Here is a 16,572-nt window from a genome sequence, read left to right as displayed (position 1 = left end):
AAACAACAGAGGCCCTCAGTACAGCCGCCTATAAGGAACTGAATGCTACTAACAACCAGGTGAGCTCAGAAATGGATCCTTCCCAATCGAGCATCAGATGGGACCGCAACCCCAGCCAAAACCTTGCCTGCAGTCTTTGAGACCCTGAAGCGCAGGACTCGCCTAAGATGTGCTCAGACTCCTGACCACAGAGACTGTAAGCTAAATGTGTGTTGTTTTAAGGTGTGGAGATTAGCAATAGATGGTTAATGTAATGGGCTACAGAGAGAGCTCAGACAACTCATCCACTGGACAGGAGGGATGCAGGGTCCACAGCACCACGGCAGGTGGATTGGCAGCTGTGGCGGTGGGAGCCTGTGGGAGTTCGGATTGCTTCTCTTTTCTTCGTCAAACAGAAATCACCGTCCTCTCTTAAGCGTGAGGACAGAAGAGGCAGTGGTGGTTTTAGGTTTGAGAGGAGGTGTGAAATAGTCATACAGGACAAAGTCTGGCAAGCTTTTCTATCAAGGGCCAGATAGAATACATCATAGGTTTTGCTGAGAAAAGACAAAATCAAGATGTAACAGCGCAACTCTGACTTCTTATGTGCTGAGCAGCAGTGTGAGGTGAGGAGAGCACCACGTATGGTCTCAACTCTTTTGCTGGAGCACCAGAGCAGCCAGTACAGAAACAAATGGGCACAGCTGTGTTCCAACAGAACCTTATATGGGGGCACTGAAATCTGAATTTCAAGCAATCTTCAGGTCATAAGATAGTCTTCTTTTGAGTAAAAAAAATCTTTAAAAAATTTATTCATTTGTTTTTGAGAGAGACAGAGCACGAATGAACGAGGGGCAGAGAGAGAGGGAGAAGGACTGTAGAGCCCCAAGTGGGGCTCGAGCTTCAGCTGAAGTTGGGGCTTGAACTCACGGACTGTGAGATCATGACCTGAGTCGAAGTCGAATGCTTAACTGACTGAGCCACCCAGGCGCCTCTAGTCTTCTTTTGATTTAAAAACAAAAAAAACAAAAAACCAAAAAAACATTTAAAAGTGTAAAAATAGTTCTTAGCTTGCAGACCCATATAAAACTAGGTGGCAGGCCAGATATGGCCGTGGGTCCTAGTCGGTCCAGCCCTGGTCTAGAAGCGTGGAAGGTGCGGAAGGACAGCAAGGCAGCGCTAAGGGCCCACCATGAGACCAGCGGTCAGGATCATAAAATGAGGCCTGTAACCCAGTGCTTTTCTTCAGCCACGCTCAGCTGCGCGGTGCAGACGCGGGGTAGCTAGAGAATTTGGAGTTTGCCAAGAGAGGGTGACCAAGGGAGAGAAAAAAGTGTAGGGAAAGAAGTGTTTATCTGGGCAGGCCAAGAAATCCTTTTTCCTTAACACTTTTATTTATTATTTTCTAATTTAATTTTCTAATTTAATTTTTCTAATTTAATTTAATTCTAATTTTAAGTAATCTCGAAACCCAACATGGGGCTCAAACGCACAACCCTGAGGATCAAGAGCTGCATGTTCCACCAAGCGAGCCAGCCAGGCGCCCCACCAAGGAATCCTTTTAATTTTGCCAATCCAATGGATAAAAAGCCACGCTGCACTATTTTCATCCTCATTTCTCAGACTATTACTAGTAAAGTTTAGCATGTTTTCATGTTTACCATCCGTCTGTAGTAGCTGCTGCACTTGACCACTTCTTCCTTAAGATTTCTTTCTTTTCTTCGCTTTTTTCTTTTCCTTTCTTCTCTTTTCTTTCTTCCTCTTTTCCTCTCCCTTTCCTTTACCTCTTTCTTTCTTTCTTTCTTTCTTTCTTTCTTTCCTTTCCTTTCCTTTCCTTTCCTTTCCTTTCCTTTCCTTTCCTTTCTTCCCTTTCTCCTTCCTTCCTTCCTTCCTTCCTTCCTTCCTCCCTCCCTCCCCTCCTTCCTTCCTTATTTTGAGAGAGAGAGAACAAGTGGGAGAGGGGCAAAGAGAGAGGGAGAGACAGAATCCCAACCAGGCTCCACAGTGTTAGTGCAGAGCCTGATGTGGGGCTCAAACTCACGATGCATGAGATCATGACCTGACACAAAATCAATAGTTGGATCCTTAACCAACTCAGCTACCCAGGCACCCCTTTATTTTTACTTTTTTTTTTAAAGTTTATTTTGAGAGAGTGTGTGCACATGCAAATGCAAGGGCAGGAGGGGCAAAGACACAGAGCGAGAGAGAATGTAAATGGGGGAGGGGCAGACAGACAGGGACAGAGAGAATCCCAAGGGACTCAGGGCTCGTTCTCATGATCTTGAGATCATGACCTGAGCTATGCTTATCTGCCTGAGCTGCCTAGGTGTCCCCTTCCTTAAGATATTTTTAGGTGATCTCTACACCCCACGTAGTGCTCGAACTCAGGACCCTGAGGTCAAGAGTCTCATGCTCTACCCACGGAATCAGCCAGGTGCCCCCCAACAGAAACCTACGTTCTTTCCCTATCTCTCATTTGCCTTGCTCACAAAACAATAAGTCTAGAGGATTAACCCATACCCAGTATATAAGCAGACTCCTCATCAATCTTTGCAGCTCTGTAGCATGAGATACATCAGAGCTTATGGAATCAGTCCCCTATTAATGTTTAGATAATTTACAACCTTCCTGAAGCACATTCACTGGATACATTCCTAGGAGTTCCTTTGCTCATTTTTCTATTTTTAAAACTAATTGGCAGGGATTTTACTCTAGTTTTCATTCTAAGAGTTCTTTTTTCTTCCTAATTATAAAAGCAATACAAACTCATGGTACTTTTTTTTTCTTTTAATAAAATGCAATCAAACATGCCCCAAACAATTCACCTTCACCACCCCCGCCTCAAATGAGTCCCCTTACCATCTTCTGTCAGTGACACCAACTACTATCAGTAACCCCGTTTCACACTTGGGATGTATCCTACAGCTTGGACTCCTCTTTCACAAGTATGTTTTTAGCTTTGTTCATTTTTCTTCAAACTGTTTGAAAATAGTTGCCCTTTTCTCTTTTCCTGTGTTTCCTTTTTTTTATTAAAAAATTTTTTTTTAATGTTTTTATTTATTTTTGAGACAGAGAGAGACAGAGCATGAGCAGGGGAGGGGCAGAGAGAGAGGGAGACACAGAATCCGAAGCAGGCTCCAGGCTCTGAGTTGTCAGCATAGAGCCCGACATGGGGCTCGAACTTACAGACCGTGAGATCATGACCCGAGCTGAAGTCGGATGCTTAACTGACTGAGCCACCGAGGTGCCCCTCTTTTCCTCTGTTTCTTAAGGAGGCCAGACCCTCACCCCCACATTGTCCAACTGGTCTCTCCACTGTCAGTCTCCCCTGTTGCTCTCCTGTATCCCATCATGGTCTCAAATGCTCCTCCTGCCCAATATCTTAATGTCACCGATTCCCTAGCACTTAATGCGAAGTTCAAACACCAAGACGCTCTTATCATCTGGCCACGTGCTGGTCGTCAAACTTGACTGCCACATGCTCACTGGGATGCTCACGGTCGCCTTCCCTGCCTGCCTCTTGTCACTTTCACTGCCCCTCAGAGGGCTGGGGAGAGTGGTACCTGCAGTGCACAGTGATGGGGTGGTTCCCTGACTGCTGCTGCTGCTTCTGCACGGCTGCGATGATGCTGATCATGCCCTTTCCGTCGCTGGGGATGCCCACTTCGGGCCAGCCATGGAAGTGGAACTGCCGGATCTGCCGGCTCTTGTTCTCCTTTGGAAGAAGGGGGATCAGAGATGCAGGGCACCGTGGCTCTCCCCGTGGGAGGAGGCGCACCCACCGGCCACCTTACCCTGGTGTTGGTGACTAGGAGGTCTCGGACGGTGTAGCTCTCACATTCCTCCTCCTTCTTCAGCTCTACTGTGATGTCTCCATAGGACACTACTCCATCCGAGGGCCAGTACTGGGCACATTTCTCCTGGAGAGACAAATGGGAGAGGTGAGGCATCCGGGATATGATGTGTGGCAGAGGCAGGGCTGCCTTCTGAGCTGCCTGGTCCCTTCTTAGCCAGCTCTTACTGGACACACTTCATATCCAAGGTACCAAAACCTCAGTGCCATTACATTACTTAATATCACTCCAATTAACTTCTGATACTCACTAGGACATCTATAGCTGACCCTTGAACAACATGGGTTTGAGCTGCATGGGCCCATTCATATACAGACTCTTCTGGATAAATACAGTACAGTACAAATGTATTTTCTCTTCCTTAGAATTTTCTTAATGCCATTTTCTTTTCTCTCTAGTTTATTATGAGAATACAGTATAGAATATGTAAAACATACAAAATATGTGCTAACGGTTTATGTTACCGATAAGTCTTCAGGTCAGCAGTAGGCTAGCTATTCATTACATTTTTTTGTTTTGTTTTGTTTTTTACTTTTTTTTTTGAGGGCAAAGGGAGAGGCAGAGGGAATCTTTTTTTTTTTTTTTAATGTTTTTATTTTATTTTTGAGACAGAGAGAGAGAGAGCATGAGCAGGGGAGGGGCAGAGGGAGAGGGAAACACAGAATCCGAAGCAGGCTCCAGGCTCTGAGCTGTCAGCACAGAGCCTGATGCGGGACTCGAACTCACGGACTGTGAGATCATGACCTGAGCTGAAGTCGGGACACTTAACCAACTGAGTCACCAGGAGCCCCTATTCATTACATTTTTGATGAGTCAAACACTATAGACAGGTTTTTTTTTCTCAAAAAAATTTTAAGTTTACTTATTTTGAGAGACAGAGCAGAGGAGGGGCAGAGAGAGAGGGAGAGAGAGAATCCCAGGCAGGCTCTGTGCTGTCAGTGCAGAGTCTGATGTGGGGCCCAAACTCATTAACTATGAGATCGTGACCTGAGCCAAAGCCAAGAGTCAGACACTTAATCGACTGAACCACCCAGATGCCCCAGCACAGATTTTTTTTTTTTAATTGAAGTACAGTTGACACACAGTGTTAATTTCAGGTATATGACACAGTAATTTGGCACATCTATCCATTATACTGTGCTCACCCAAGCATAGCTACCATCTGTCACCATATAACGCTATTACGATACCACTGACTATATTCCATATGCTATAGCTTCCATCCCTGGGATATACAGATTTTTTTTTAAATGTTTATTTTTGAGAGAGAGCAAGCGAGCAGAGGAGGGGCAGAGAGAGAGGGAGACACAGAATCCAAAGCAGGCTCCAGGCTCTGAGCTGCCAGCATAGAGCCCAATGCGGGGCTCAAACCCACAGACCATGAGATCATGACCTGAGCGGAAGTTAGATGCTTAACTGACTGAGCCACCCAGGTGCTCCTACAGATTTCTGACTGCACAAAGTGGGAACAGGGTGCTAGGGGTTGAACAACAACAGCCCCCATGTTGTTCACGAGTCAAATGTAAATTTAAAAACTTAATTCCCTTACTGGACATAATCCCTTAACGTTTCGGTGTTACTTACAGTCTAATTTGCAATATATTACGGTATCTCTGAAGAGCTCTGACCATCACCTCAGCTGCATCCAACACTCAATGGCAGGGTGGAGAGAAATGTCTTTGCTCCAATGCCTCTCCATCCCTTGTTCCCTTGGGGTGTTTCCACATCTTACAGATGTTTACATATGTCAGACTGCTAAGCCAGAGAAACTGACCCCAGTGACATTCCCATCCAGCCATGGTGCTTCAGACAGCACAGGCCACAGCACCCTTTCATCCCCTTCCTTTTTTTTTTTTTTTAATGTGTATTTATTTTAAAGAGAGAGAGAGAGACAGAGAGCGAGCAGGGGAAGATAGAGAGAGAGAGGGAGACACAGAATTGCAAGCAGGCTCCAGGCTCTGAGCTGTCAGCACAGAGCCCGACGCGGGCTCATTCATGAGATCATGACCTGAGTGGAAGTCAGATACTCAACCGAGCCACACTGGCACCCTATCATCCCTTCCCTCTTTATCTTGTTTTTGTTCTTTTTTGAGAGAAAGAGACAGACTGGGGGAGAGAGAGGGAGAATCGTAAGCAGGCTCCATGCTCAGCACGAAGTCTGACACGGGCCTCGATCCTACAACACTTGGACCATGACCTCAACCAGTCGGCTCAACTGACTGAGGCACCCAGGAGCCCCTCTTCTTTATCTTTTGATCCTGCAATGGCACCCGCACTGCTGTCCTTGCTAGTGAGCAGGAGATGGTTTATGGCCTGTCTTGCTGGCATCTGGCTCAATTTCCTCCACAGCTCCTTGTGGGCAGTGACTGCCACTTTTCATCTTTGTCTCCCCGGCACCTTGCAACTGCCTGCATGTGGTAGGCTCTCAGTATCTGGTAAATGAATTTGTTCAATGCTTGCAGAATGAGTCAGGCTATAAATACATAAATAAAACAATATAGTTATACTGTCCATTTCTTCAGAGCATTTCGGTGAAGATCTCGGACACTTCACTACTGGCAATTTTAAAATCCTCAACCACAAATGTATTTTACATTCACTGGGAAAATTATGAGAAGTAGAAAAATAAAAATCACCAATAGTCTCTCAGTCCGAATAAACTAATCATTAGAAGTCCATTTTAGTGACTCTTCTTGCTTTTCATATGTGTAATCATTCATTACCCACTTTATAAATGATGTTGAGCTCATTCTAAAACACAGAATTATTAAAGTGGTGGATCACAGCAATGTCATAGACTAGTGCTTTTCCACGATGTGCCCACTGGGGGCCCTGGGGATGCCTTGGGGGTTGGGGCCCTGGGACCTCTTCTCAAGAAGAACAGCTTAAAAAAATTCTAATTAAGGCTCTTAAACAAGAGATTATGTTGGTTTTTAGGGCATTAGTGAGTGGAATGAGTTTTGCTGCCATAGTTCCCTCCCAACACTGCCTTTACACAGCTTACCAGCTACGAGTGAAGACTGGAACTTTAAAACCATTACCAGTGCTAAGATCCAAATGGGCTTGAGAGAAATGAAGTGTATGGGCTAGAATCACAGTATGACTAGAAAAAGAAATAGTATGGACCCACAGTTGATGGCTTTCAGGTATTTGAGACCTTAGTGGTAAGGCACAACAGAGAAGAAAAGGAGCAAACTGGAAGGAGGCCTCCAGGGATACAGAGTTAGGGAACTAAGTTTTGAGAGAGAAGGCTCTGGAATACACAAGAACAGCTCCAGTTTAGAAATCTCCTGGGGTGACTTTTCTCTGGGCCAAAGGAGAGGAACCCCCTTCCTTAAGCAGGCAGAATGGGGACCTGAGGAATCCAGAACAGGGGCCAGCAGCCGTACCTACTGATGCCCGGGCTACAAAGCCCTTGGGATCCGGCTGAGGAGGGAGATGTGAGCTGGAGACCAGGCCTGTGCAGAACACAAAGCAAGGGCAAAGGTGGGACCCCCCCTCGCAGGGAGTAGGCTGTGACCCATCTCAGAAGCCATGCTCCACTCAGCAGCTAGAGGGCAGAAGGGAACGAGGGAAAATGGAAACTGTATTTAAAATGAGCAAGGGAAACTGTGAGGAAGAACAATGTAATTCAAGTCTTGGGACTGGATATCAATATGAAAGGTTCCTAAATTTTGTATGCATAAGTAAATTTCCCCTCAAGATCTCAGGAAGCCCCAAATGGACTTTAAGCAGTGACCACAGTTAGGTTTATGTTTTCAAAATGATCTCCAGCTGCCATGTGAGGTGACTAAAAGTGGGTGGAATGGAAGCAGGTAGACGGGCTGCCAGGCTACTTCAGTGGTGCAGGTGAGGGGACGGTGGTTTCTAGGACGGGTCAGTAGTTACGCTAGAGAGAAGCGGATATGGTCAGCACAGGTCAGACCTCACCGGTGTCAGGAGTGAGGAAAGGGGAGCGATGGAGGGAACTCCTAGACTTCTCCCTGAACAACCGGGTGGAAGGCGGCACCACCTACTGAGATGGCAAGACTGGGGTGGACTAGTATGGGGGAAGGAGGAAATCAAGTTTCATCTGGGCCAGGTGGAGTTCGAGATCCTCAACGGAGAGCCATGTGAAGATATCGGGTGGGTACGTGGATACACAAGTGGGAAGAGGGGGCTGGGTTAGAGACACAGATTTGGGGAACTCTGGCGTATACACAGCATCTCAAGCCACAGGACTAGATGTCCTCAAAAGATAGTGTGTTAAGACAAACTACAGAGGGTTAAGGCCTGAGTCGAGGACACCTCAATGATTAAAAGGTCACGCAGAGGAGGAGGTGGTCACAAAGAAAATGAAAGGAACTGCCGGGCCAGTGAGGGGGTGATATTATAGAATTCAAAGGAAGAAAGTGTTTTGAGGAGGCGGGAGGTGTTGAGTGTTCAGATGCTGCAATAAAAGGACCAGAGAGACAAGAGAGAAGAAAGGCCTTTGGAAGGGCAAGAAGGCAGTCACCAGTGATCCTGACCAAGAAGGAACAGGATGAGGACAGAAGTGGAAGGAAGGAAGCCAACTCCTCAAAGGAGTTGTGCTGGGAAGGAAGGGGTACAGAGAGACGGGGGCAGAGGGAAGGAACTGTGGGACAGGAGAGATTTTCATCTTGTAAAGACAGGAAGTGCAACAGCGCGAAGGCTGGTTGGCGTAACTGGGTCAGAGAGCACTGCAGCAACACACTTGAGAAGGCGGGGGTGGGGGGGGGCCCCGGCACAGTGGACAGGTGGACAGAGAGGGGCAGGGACCCCCTCCCGCTACAACAGGAGAGAAGGAGAGAGAATGCCTGCAGATCTGAGGAGGCTGGGTGCTTGCAGGAGGGAAGATGAACCTGCTCTTGTCTGATTTCCTAGAGAAAAATGAGCCAGGCTGAGAGATAAGGTGCCATGAAAGTAAGAGACCGGGGGGAATAACAGATGTTAGCAAGGGAAGGATTATAATAATGACAAATCACAAAAACTCTAGAGAGAGTAGGGAGGAAGGTGAGAACATGAGTGGGGAGTCCCAGGCTGAAAAGTGGAGGAGTCGGTGGCTCTGGAAGAGGATTTTAACCTCTTCCATTTTGACCTCAGTCTGTACTTTCTGATTAATTTTCTTTCCAGCTTCTCTCTTAACGCAGGCAAAAGATCCGGCAAGCAAAGCATCCAGGGATGGGAACTGAAATTATCCCTGAGGCAATAATGACTGCCATGACTTCAGCAAGACCCCACATGTCTGACCATGATCGACCTGACCTTTTTGCCCACCTGCACGTACCCACTGAACTTTGTCCCACAGCTTCCTTACATGAACCTAGAAATATTTTCAGCACTTGGAGATAGTCTTTGAGATGTTAGTCTGCTATCGTCCCAGTGTCGGCCTCACTGAAATGAATTCCTTTCTTGTTTCACCTCCACTCGTGTCTCTCGGTCTGTGGATTTTGTCAGTGGTGAGTGGCGAAACTGTCTGTGTCGGAGACGTGGAGCCAGGTGCTCTTATGCCCCCGGGCCCTGGTCACAGCTCTAGAGATTTGGTGGAGAGAAAAACTTAACTGGAGTAAGAGGAGGGAAGTAGTGAGGTTGGCGATCAGCAGATGGTAAGCAGGGCGGGACCCAGGGTTGAGATCTCAAAGGCAGCGCAGATATTGGCAGGGACAAGGCTGTGATTTGACTGGGTGGCTGAGGGAGCCGAGAGGTGGAAAGACCAAGAATAAGTGGGTCTCCCACGTGGATACTTACGCCTTCAAGAGCAGAGGCAGGCATCAGGCATAGGGGCCACTAAGGGGCAATAAGGCAGGTGTTAAAATCATCAGTAGCAGAGGATGGGAGATTGGGAATAGATGTGCTCAAGTCCAGCAGCAGAATACTTGGGAACAGGGCTTTAATCTCAGATTTGTTTTCGGGTTATGGATTCTGGAAAAGAGCCTGGAGAAGCTACAGCAGAAGCTTCTGTGTCTTCTCTACTGCTGTCTTTAATTTCCTCCCCCTGGACAGCAACTAGTCTCAGCATGGTCCGAGGCTGACAACGGTTATGGGGACACACGCTTTATGGCAGGTGCCTAATGCAATCTCATTCTGCCGACACTGGGTAAGGGGCACACAACCTTGGGTTGGGCTGTCCTCATGTAGAAACTGCTGGAACTGCTCTGCCCACTCGGACGAACGGTCCAACTTACAGCTGTTGAGGGCACCCAGGCCTCACAAGCATCTTGGTGGACCCCTCTGGTTAGGATAGAGCAGAAAAAGAAAACAGGGAGAAGAGGACTCTGGATTTTAAGTTCTAATTCTTTTGGGATTTTAATGTATATAAAATTACATTTTGGAATTAAGACTTTTTCCTTGGGAATTTAAAACCAGGCGTGGGCAGTGGTGGTGTCATGTTGTATAAATGTATCAGTTAGGCTTACTGTGTTCGCCTCCCTGGAGGCTACACTTGACAAGACGAACGGGAGATGGAACAGGAAGCGGAATTAGGTCTTAGGGGGGCAGTGAGGCCTTGTAAAGAATGTTATTAATATCCTGTTCTCATTCATTTCAGAAGCTTCTGAGGGCAAGAGCTGCTACCTGTCTCCCTGGCCCTGCAAAGACAGAGGCATAAGGCCGAGTGGTAGGTAAAGGGGAACGGGCCTCAATCAACTGACTAAATCCCTATGTATTTAGTGAGGTATTCACTGGGCCACATTTCCTTCCAGGGCAGTGGATGGAGACAGGATACTTGTGCTTGCCATCCCGGCTCTTCTGCCTGCAGTGTGGGCCTGTCCATCATAGATCTGGAGGCAGGGGGCGTGGGGATAACCTCGTGCAGGTCTGTGGTTTACGTGCACCTTCCATCCTAGCTTGTCACAGAGGGCCAGGAGACACACACCTAGTTCCTGGTAACACAGCAGCTCACTGCACAACTGCAGAGCCAGGAACTGTGCCCCAAAACTCCACTTCATCAGTATTGTCATTAATGATAGATGAAGATCCATGAAGTATGCCTGTTGATTAGAGACGTGATGGAAACTTGGAAAGAATAGCCAATGTGCTAAATGATTAAGCCTGAAAAAATTCTTGGCGCACAGAAGAGCTGGGTGTGCAAATATGTATAAAACTGTATCAAGATTAAAATAAACAAACTGTACAAGTACAGAACGGGGAAGATGTAGCTGGTAACAACTAATGTAGGATGTATTTAGTAATTTTTATTTTTAATTGGTTGCAAATTCAGTGAGTCATAAGTGGGTGTCATCCTTAATTCTTCACCCTGCCCAGTCCATGCATCTCTTCACTATCTTTTGGGACAGACCCCTTGTCACCATCCCTGAGTCTAGGCCACCAGCAGTACTGCCACGACTTCCTCTCTGCCTTTGGTGTGCTGGTTTCTGATCTGTCCTCACTCAGCCAGAAGGACTTCAAAAAAACCCCACAAATCTGATATTGTCAAGGGCTCTTAAACTGCCCTATAAAGTCTAAACTCTTCACTGTGGCTCAGAAAGATCTTTATCATCAGGCCCTTGCTGGCTTCTCTCAATTCTGATCCCTGTTAAGTCACGCGCCAGGCATAACGAAGCAACCATTTACTGCACTCTAACCACAGCAGAGAGAGTTTTTAAGATCAGAAACACTGTGTGAATACACACTGGGCCACCCAGCAGAGGTGGGGTGGGGGTGCGCAGAGAAAGGGCGATCTCTGAGATTCAAAGTGCTCAGTAGAGGCTGCACGGTAACTCAGGAACAGTGTTAAGAGAGCTCCTACACTGAATGGAGCTGACCTAAGGGGGCTTCTATGGTCCCTTATATTCAGAGTTCCAAGCAATTCTATTTTTTAAATGACTAGAGGACATTTTTCTTTAAAAGATTTCCTTGTTGGGGCACCTGGGTGGCTCAGTCGGTTAAGCGACCGACTTCAGCTCAGGTCATGATCTCGCGGTTCTTGAGTTCGAGCCCCGCATCGGGCTCTGTGCTGACAGCTCAGAGCCTGGAGCCTGCTTCAGATTCTGTGTCTCCTCCTCTCTCTACCCCTCCCCTGCTCACGCTCTGTATCTCTCTGTCTCTCAATAATAAAGGTTAAAGAAAAAAAAAAATTTTAAAGATTTCCTTGTTAACTGAATGTTAACTTATAAATATCCTTTTGTGTTGTTATTTCTCAACTTCCACTGTTTCCTTTACTGTAGTCTGCAAAGAGGCAACTCATCTTCCCACAGTCCTTTGGTTCATTTTTCTGGCCTGGAAGGCACCCTCTTCTTAGAGACACTCAGGAACTCCACATCAGAGCCTCGGTCGGGCTCTGCATCCCTCATTTCACCAGCTCTGTCCCTGCCAGGGGGGTGGGAGGAGGAGGTGTGCACAACGCTAGGCTTGGGGCGAACTGTATTCAGGACAGAAGTAAAATGGTGGGAACTGTCTGGGGACTCAGACCACACTGCCCTTCCAGTCCTGAGAGAAGCTCCAGACTGCTCACGTATCAGCTGCTTGGATATGGCTCTTTGGGCAGTTTATGCCAAACATATCTTCTTAGCTCCCCTCCACCCCTTTTCCTGTGGTCTCTTTCTCCCACAGCCCAGGACCTCTTTGAGCTCACCTGGCCTCTCTCCTCCAGTTCTGTTAGCATCACGATAGAGCAGGATTTCCACTCCCAGATCATTCGCCAGAAGTCCTCAATGGTGTGGAGAAGAGGGCCCTGGCTGGCGATGTAGGAGTCCTTCTGTCGGTAGCCCTATGCAGGCCAGGTCAATGGTAGGAGTAAGGTGGTTTAATCAGGGAGGGGAGAGCAAAGAAGACAGGCCACTAGGATGGGATGGGGCTGCTTGGAGGCAAACTCATCCCAGGCAGAGCTCCCTTTGGTCAAGGACCAAACCCTGTGTGACACGCTAGTCTCTTTTTAAGAGGGTGAGGGATGGGGGTTTGAGGCTGGGATGAAGAGAACAGATATGGGAAGGACCAGAGGCGTTTAGCCTTTGGTGTGTGCTATGAGCTTTCCCTCTAGCTATCACTCTGGTGTGTGCCCTCTGTTTCCTCCCCACCTTCTGCTCTCTGAGGCCTGGAAGACCTAGTGTACAGGTTGGTATCAGTTCTGTATTTGTTGACTGACTCAAAGACAACCCTCCCAACCACTTGGGAGGGTGGCACTGCGAGGCCCAGCTGAGTCTCCATGGAGGGTGGGGAGCCCTGGGGACACAACCACCACTTACATCAATGAAGGATGCATTCACGTAGTCGGTGTTCTCCTCACCCCTCTTAACTGGAATGATCACTCTGTTGAATTCATCTGCAGGAAGGACAGCAGCTGTGGCTCCCCAACATCACCTCCAGGCTCTCTTTCAATCTCTCCTTCCCACCCATCCCAGCTGGGCAATAACATGCCTGTTCCCAGCGCAGGAGGGAGAAACCCTTTGGCCTTCATGCTTTTTCATTTCCAGAAGCCACTGAAGAACTGAGAGCGACAAGAGGCAGTGCCCTAATTCTTGTCTCCAAGGTGATCATTAATTAGCACCTGAGAAGTGGAAGGGGTGAAGGGGAAGGAGGGAACGGGACACTAAGGCTTTGGGATGGGGAGAGGGCTCTTACATGGAATGATCTGTAAAACCCGGTTCTTCTTCATGTTGGCTGGAAGGTTTCCAGTCCGCATCTTGTCATTCTGGATTTTGATTGATGTTAATTTCTGAATTGGGAAGGAGAGGGGAAACATTACTGCGCCCCATAACTTGGCAAGATGATGCCTTCACTGGACCTGCATCTCTAGGCTACTCTGGTGTCTACTGCTCCTCACTGGAGCCCTGACCTCCATTTCCACATTTTCTTGCTGGAACCCAGTTCCTTCTGTCATAAGCTCAGTGAAGAAGCCAAGAACAAGTGTTTGGGAAACACTGCCTTGAGGGCTCCTGTGGACCCTTCTGGGATTCCCTGGGGCTGGAACTTTATGATCCTGGAGCAAGGATCCTAGCTTCATAGGAAGGAGGGTGCCTGCCTTTCCTCTTTCCCCGCTGCTCTGCCAGAGGAAGACTGGACTCTTTAGAAAACTTTATTCAAATGCAAATGTTCCCTTCTCCTGATTCTGAGGCTCCTTCTAGATCCTTACTACTCAAAGTGTAGCCCAGAAACCAGCATCAGTCTCACTGTGTTAGAAATGAAAAATCTTAGGCCCTAACTCTATTTCCCCCTGCTGAATCAGAACCTGCACCTTAACGGGATCCTGTGGTAATCTGTGTGCCATTACAGTTTGAGAACTGCTTTAAGGGATGTGGTCTTTCCCACTGCAACCCAGAAGTCTCTTCTTCTGGGAACACTTGTATTGACAAGGGTGTGACATATTCCTTAGGTGTGCTAAGAACCATTGTCCAATGGCACACAGCAGAGGTCAGCAATCTATGCTCCATGGGCCAAGTTTGATCTGCTGCCTATAAATAAACTTTTATGGAAACACAGCCATGCTCATTTGTTTAGATAGCATCTATATGTAGATTCTTTTATGTTATAGCAATGGTTTTAAGTAGTTGCAACAGAGACCACATGGCTTGCAAAGCCTAAAATATCTACTCTCTGGTCCTTACAGGAAAGGTTTGCTGTTCCTGTGCATTATAATCACCTGTGTGTGGGGATGGGGGGGCAGACTTGGGGACTTAAAAAAAATATTGCCTGTTTTTTCTTTCCTCCTAATACCACCAAGTGATTTTAACATACAGGATGGGTTGAAAGTGACTAGGGTATGAGTAAAGGACCAGAAACCCACATAACCCCTTAACCACCCACATACCTCACAAGGGGATTCCCCAGAGCACGTGAATCCTCCAGTCTGAATGAAGGAGTTCAGCTCCAACTCACCTTAAACTCCTCCTCTAATCCATTGTTGCTGGTCCCTGGGATTTTGTTGTAAATTTTCTGCAGATGTGTTTCTAGAGAGGTCACCTCTAGTTCTGTATCTCCGTACAGATAATGCTCCAGAAGGGCTTGGTATATGAAGACATACTGCATCTGAAACGTCACGATGCCCGAGTTCTCAGTTATACACAACATAGATCACACCCTCCCACCTCCAGTTCACTCCGGTCCACTTCTCCTTTGACCCTAGCAGGAATAAAATCATTCACTCTCGTCCCGGGGCAGGACCTGAAATGCATGAGTCCCTCTGGGGGTGCTTCACTTAGGAGGGAGGGTCCTACTCTGGCAGCCTCCTAGACTGGAAGCCTGGAGAGAAGGACAGATCCAATTCCTGCTCATTCTGACAACACACATTTAATAGTCTGAAGGGGTTGTCAAAATCCGGTGACACACAAAACCTCTGTCAGGCTCCCTTCCAGTGCTGTGCGCTTTGAACCCCATGCCCCAACTACAGAGCGGATTGCTGCTCTGTGGACACGGCCACTGCTGCTCCTGGACATGGCCAAGCTGTGTCACAACTCTGTGGGCACTGGTTCTCTCAGCTGCCTGCATGCTTCTCTTAGGACCTGTTCCTTATCCTTAGGAGTCTAGTGCAAATGACACCTGCGTTCCCAATTCCCGTAGGCACAACTTCCTCTATGCTCCGTGTCTCTTTTAATACATAATTTATAAGGGTCCTTCATTACACTGCATGCTGATCATTTACAATAACCTAGGAGCTGAGTAATCCATGAGGCTAGCAGATGTTTTGGTCTTGGAATGTGCCTCCCCCCTGCCCCACCTTATCCACAAATCACTCACATCTGTTTGCACCATCTGGCAGCGCTGTGCCCGGATCCGGCTCACGAAGCCATACACGTCCACTTTCCGCTCTGTATGCATCATGTCCAGCATGGCATCAATGACAACAAAGGTACCTGTACGCCCTACACCCGCACTGTAGCCAGAGAGCAGGGGTGTTACTGGGACGGCCAGCATGCCTTGTGGGAACATACAGGGAGGGGGCAGCATAGGCCAGGGCTCTTTCTTCAGGCCACTAAATTCTAATTCTGAATGGTGACTAGCTGGAACTCTCATGGAGCCAACAATCCCACTGCACCCCGGACTCTGTACCTTTACTTATTAGGACCACGGAACCTCGACACTTAGAAAGGTCAGAAGGCTCCAAGTACACAAAGCAGCACTCAATCTAGCTTTCTGGCTTCATAGCAGTGGTCTGCCCATCCCCAATCTTGGAGGACTACCCTTCCCTCTTTCCTCAAACGCTCTATACCCAGCACCAAAACTTGAGGAGTCTCTCTGGCTGCTGTCCCAGGACCCTAACAGCTGATCTGCTCTGTGCTAGCCCCCTCTCCTCAGCCAGGGCCCCCGTGCTTTCCCCTGCTCTAACCGTGGGAGAATATGGTATATGGGGAGCCAAGGGTCAGCCACACTGACCTGCAGTGGACCACGATGGCCCCTGCATACTGAGGGTTACAGGCTTTCACCTTCTTGAGGAACTTGAGCATGCCGATTGGGGTGAAAGGCACCCCAAAGTCTGGCCAGCTGGTAAAGTGGAACTGAGTGATGAGGCGCTGTGGCTTCCTGTTGGTCATGTCGCCCACCTGTGGAGTGAGGAGATCTTGTGTGTTGGCCCTGATAACCTGGGGTAGGGGAGTGTCAGGGGAGGGGAGGTGAGGCTTGGGGGCCAGGGCAGCTGTGGTGGTCAATGACAATGGGAAGATGAGAGTGAACCCAAGGAAGTGTGAACTACAGAGACAGGATCTCTTCCCAGGAACTCCATGGAGGTAGGCAGGGCTGTTACTATTATTCCCAGCGGACAGGTGTGAAACGTGAAACTCCGTGAAGCTGAGTGACCCCGTCAAGGTCT

At 47.9% G+C, this 16,572-nt stretch overlaps 1 protein-coding gene across 6 annotated transcripts in view; it reads right to left on the bottom strand.

Moving 5' to 3' along the window:
- PTPRA (protein tyrosine phosphatase receptor type A) overlaps positions 1 to 16,572 on the bottom strand; it is a 161,442-nt gene that overhangs the window by 3,880 nt on the left and 140,990 nt on the right. For all 6 annotated transcript variants that reach the window (XM_023251393.2, XM_023251391.2, XM_023251390.2 and 3 more), the window contains 8 exons: positions 16,140 to 16,306; positions 15,504 to 15,639; positions 14,646 to 14,795; positions 13,392 to 13,485; positions 13,016 to 13,092; positions 12,406 to 12,540; positions 3,774 to 3,899; positions 3,543 to 3,694 (listed from right to left, as the gene is read on the bottom strand). In XM_023251393.2, the coding sequence (XP_023107161.1) occupies positions 3,543 to 3,694; positions 3,774 to 3,899; positions 12,406 to 12,540; positions 13,016 to 13,092; positions 13,392 to 13,485; positions 14,646 to 14,795; positions 15,504 to 15,639; positions 16,140 to 16,306 (1,037 nt within the window). The remainder of the gene's footprint in view (positions 1 to 3,542; positions 3,695 to 3,773; positions 3,900 to 12,405; positions 12,541 to 13,015; positions 13,093 to 13,391; positions 13,486 to 14,645; positions 14,796 to 15,503; positions 15,640 to 16,139; positions 16,307 to 16,572) is intronic.

This window comes from Felis catus, chromosome A3, assembly GCF_018350175.1.
Source record: "Felis catus isolate Fca126 chromosome A3, F.catus_Fca126_mat1.0, whole genome shotgun sequence".
Taxonomy (NCBI): Eukaryota; Metazoa; Chordata; class Mammalia; order Carnivora; family Felidae; genus Felis; species Felis catus.
The sequence above is the reverse complement of the archived record's forward strand: the minus strand, read 5'-3'. Positions and strand labels throughout refer to the sequence as shown.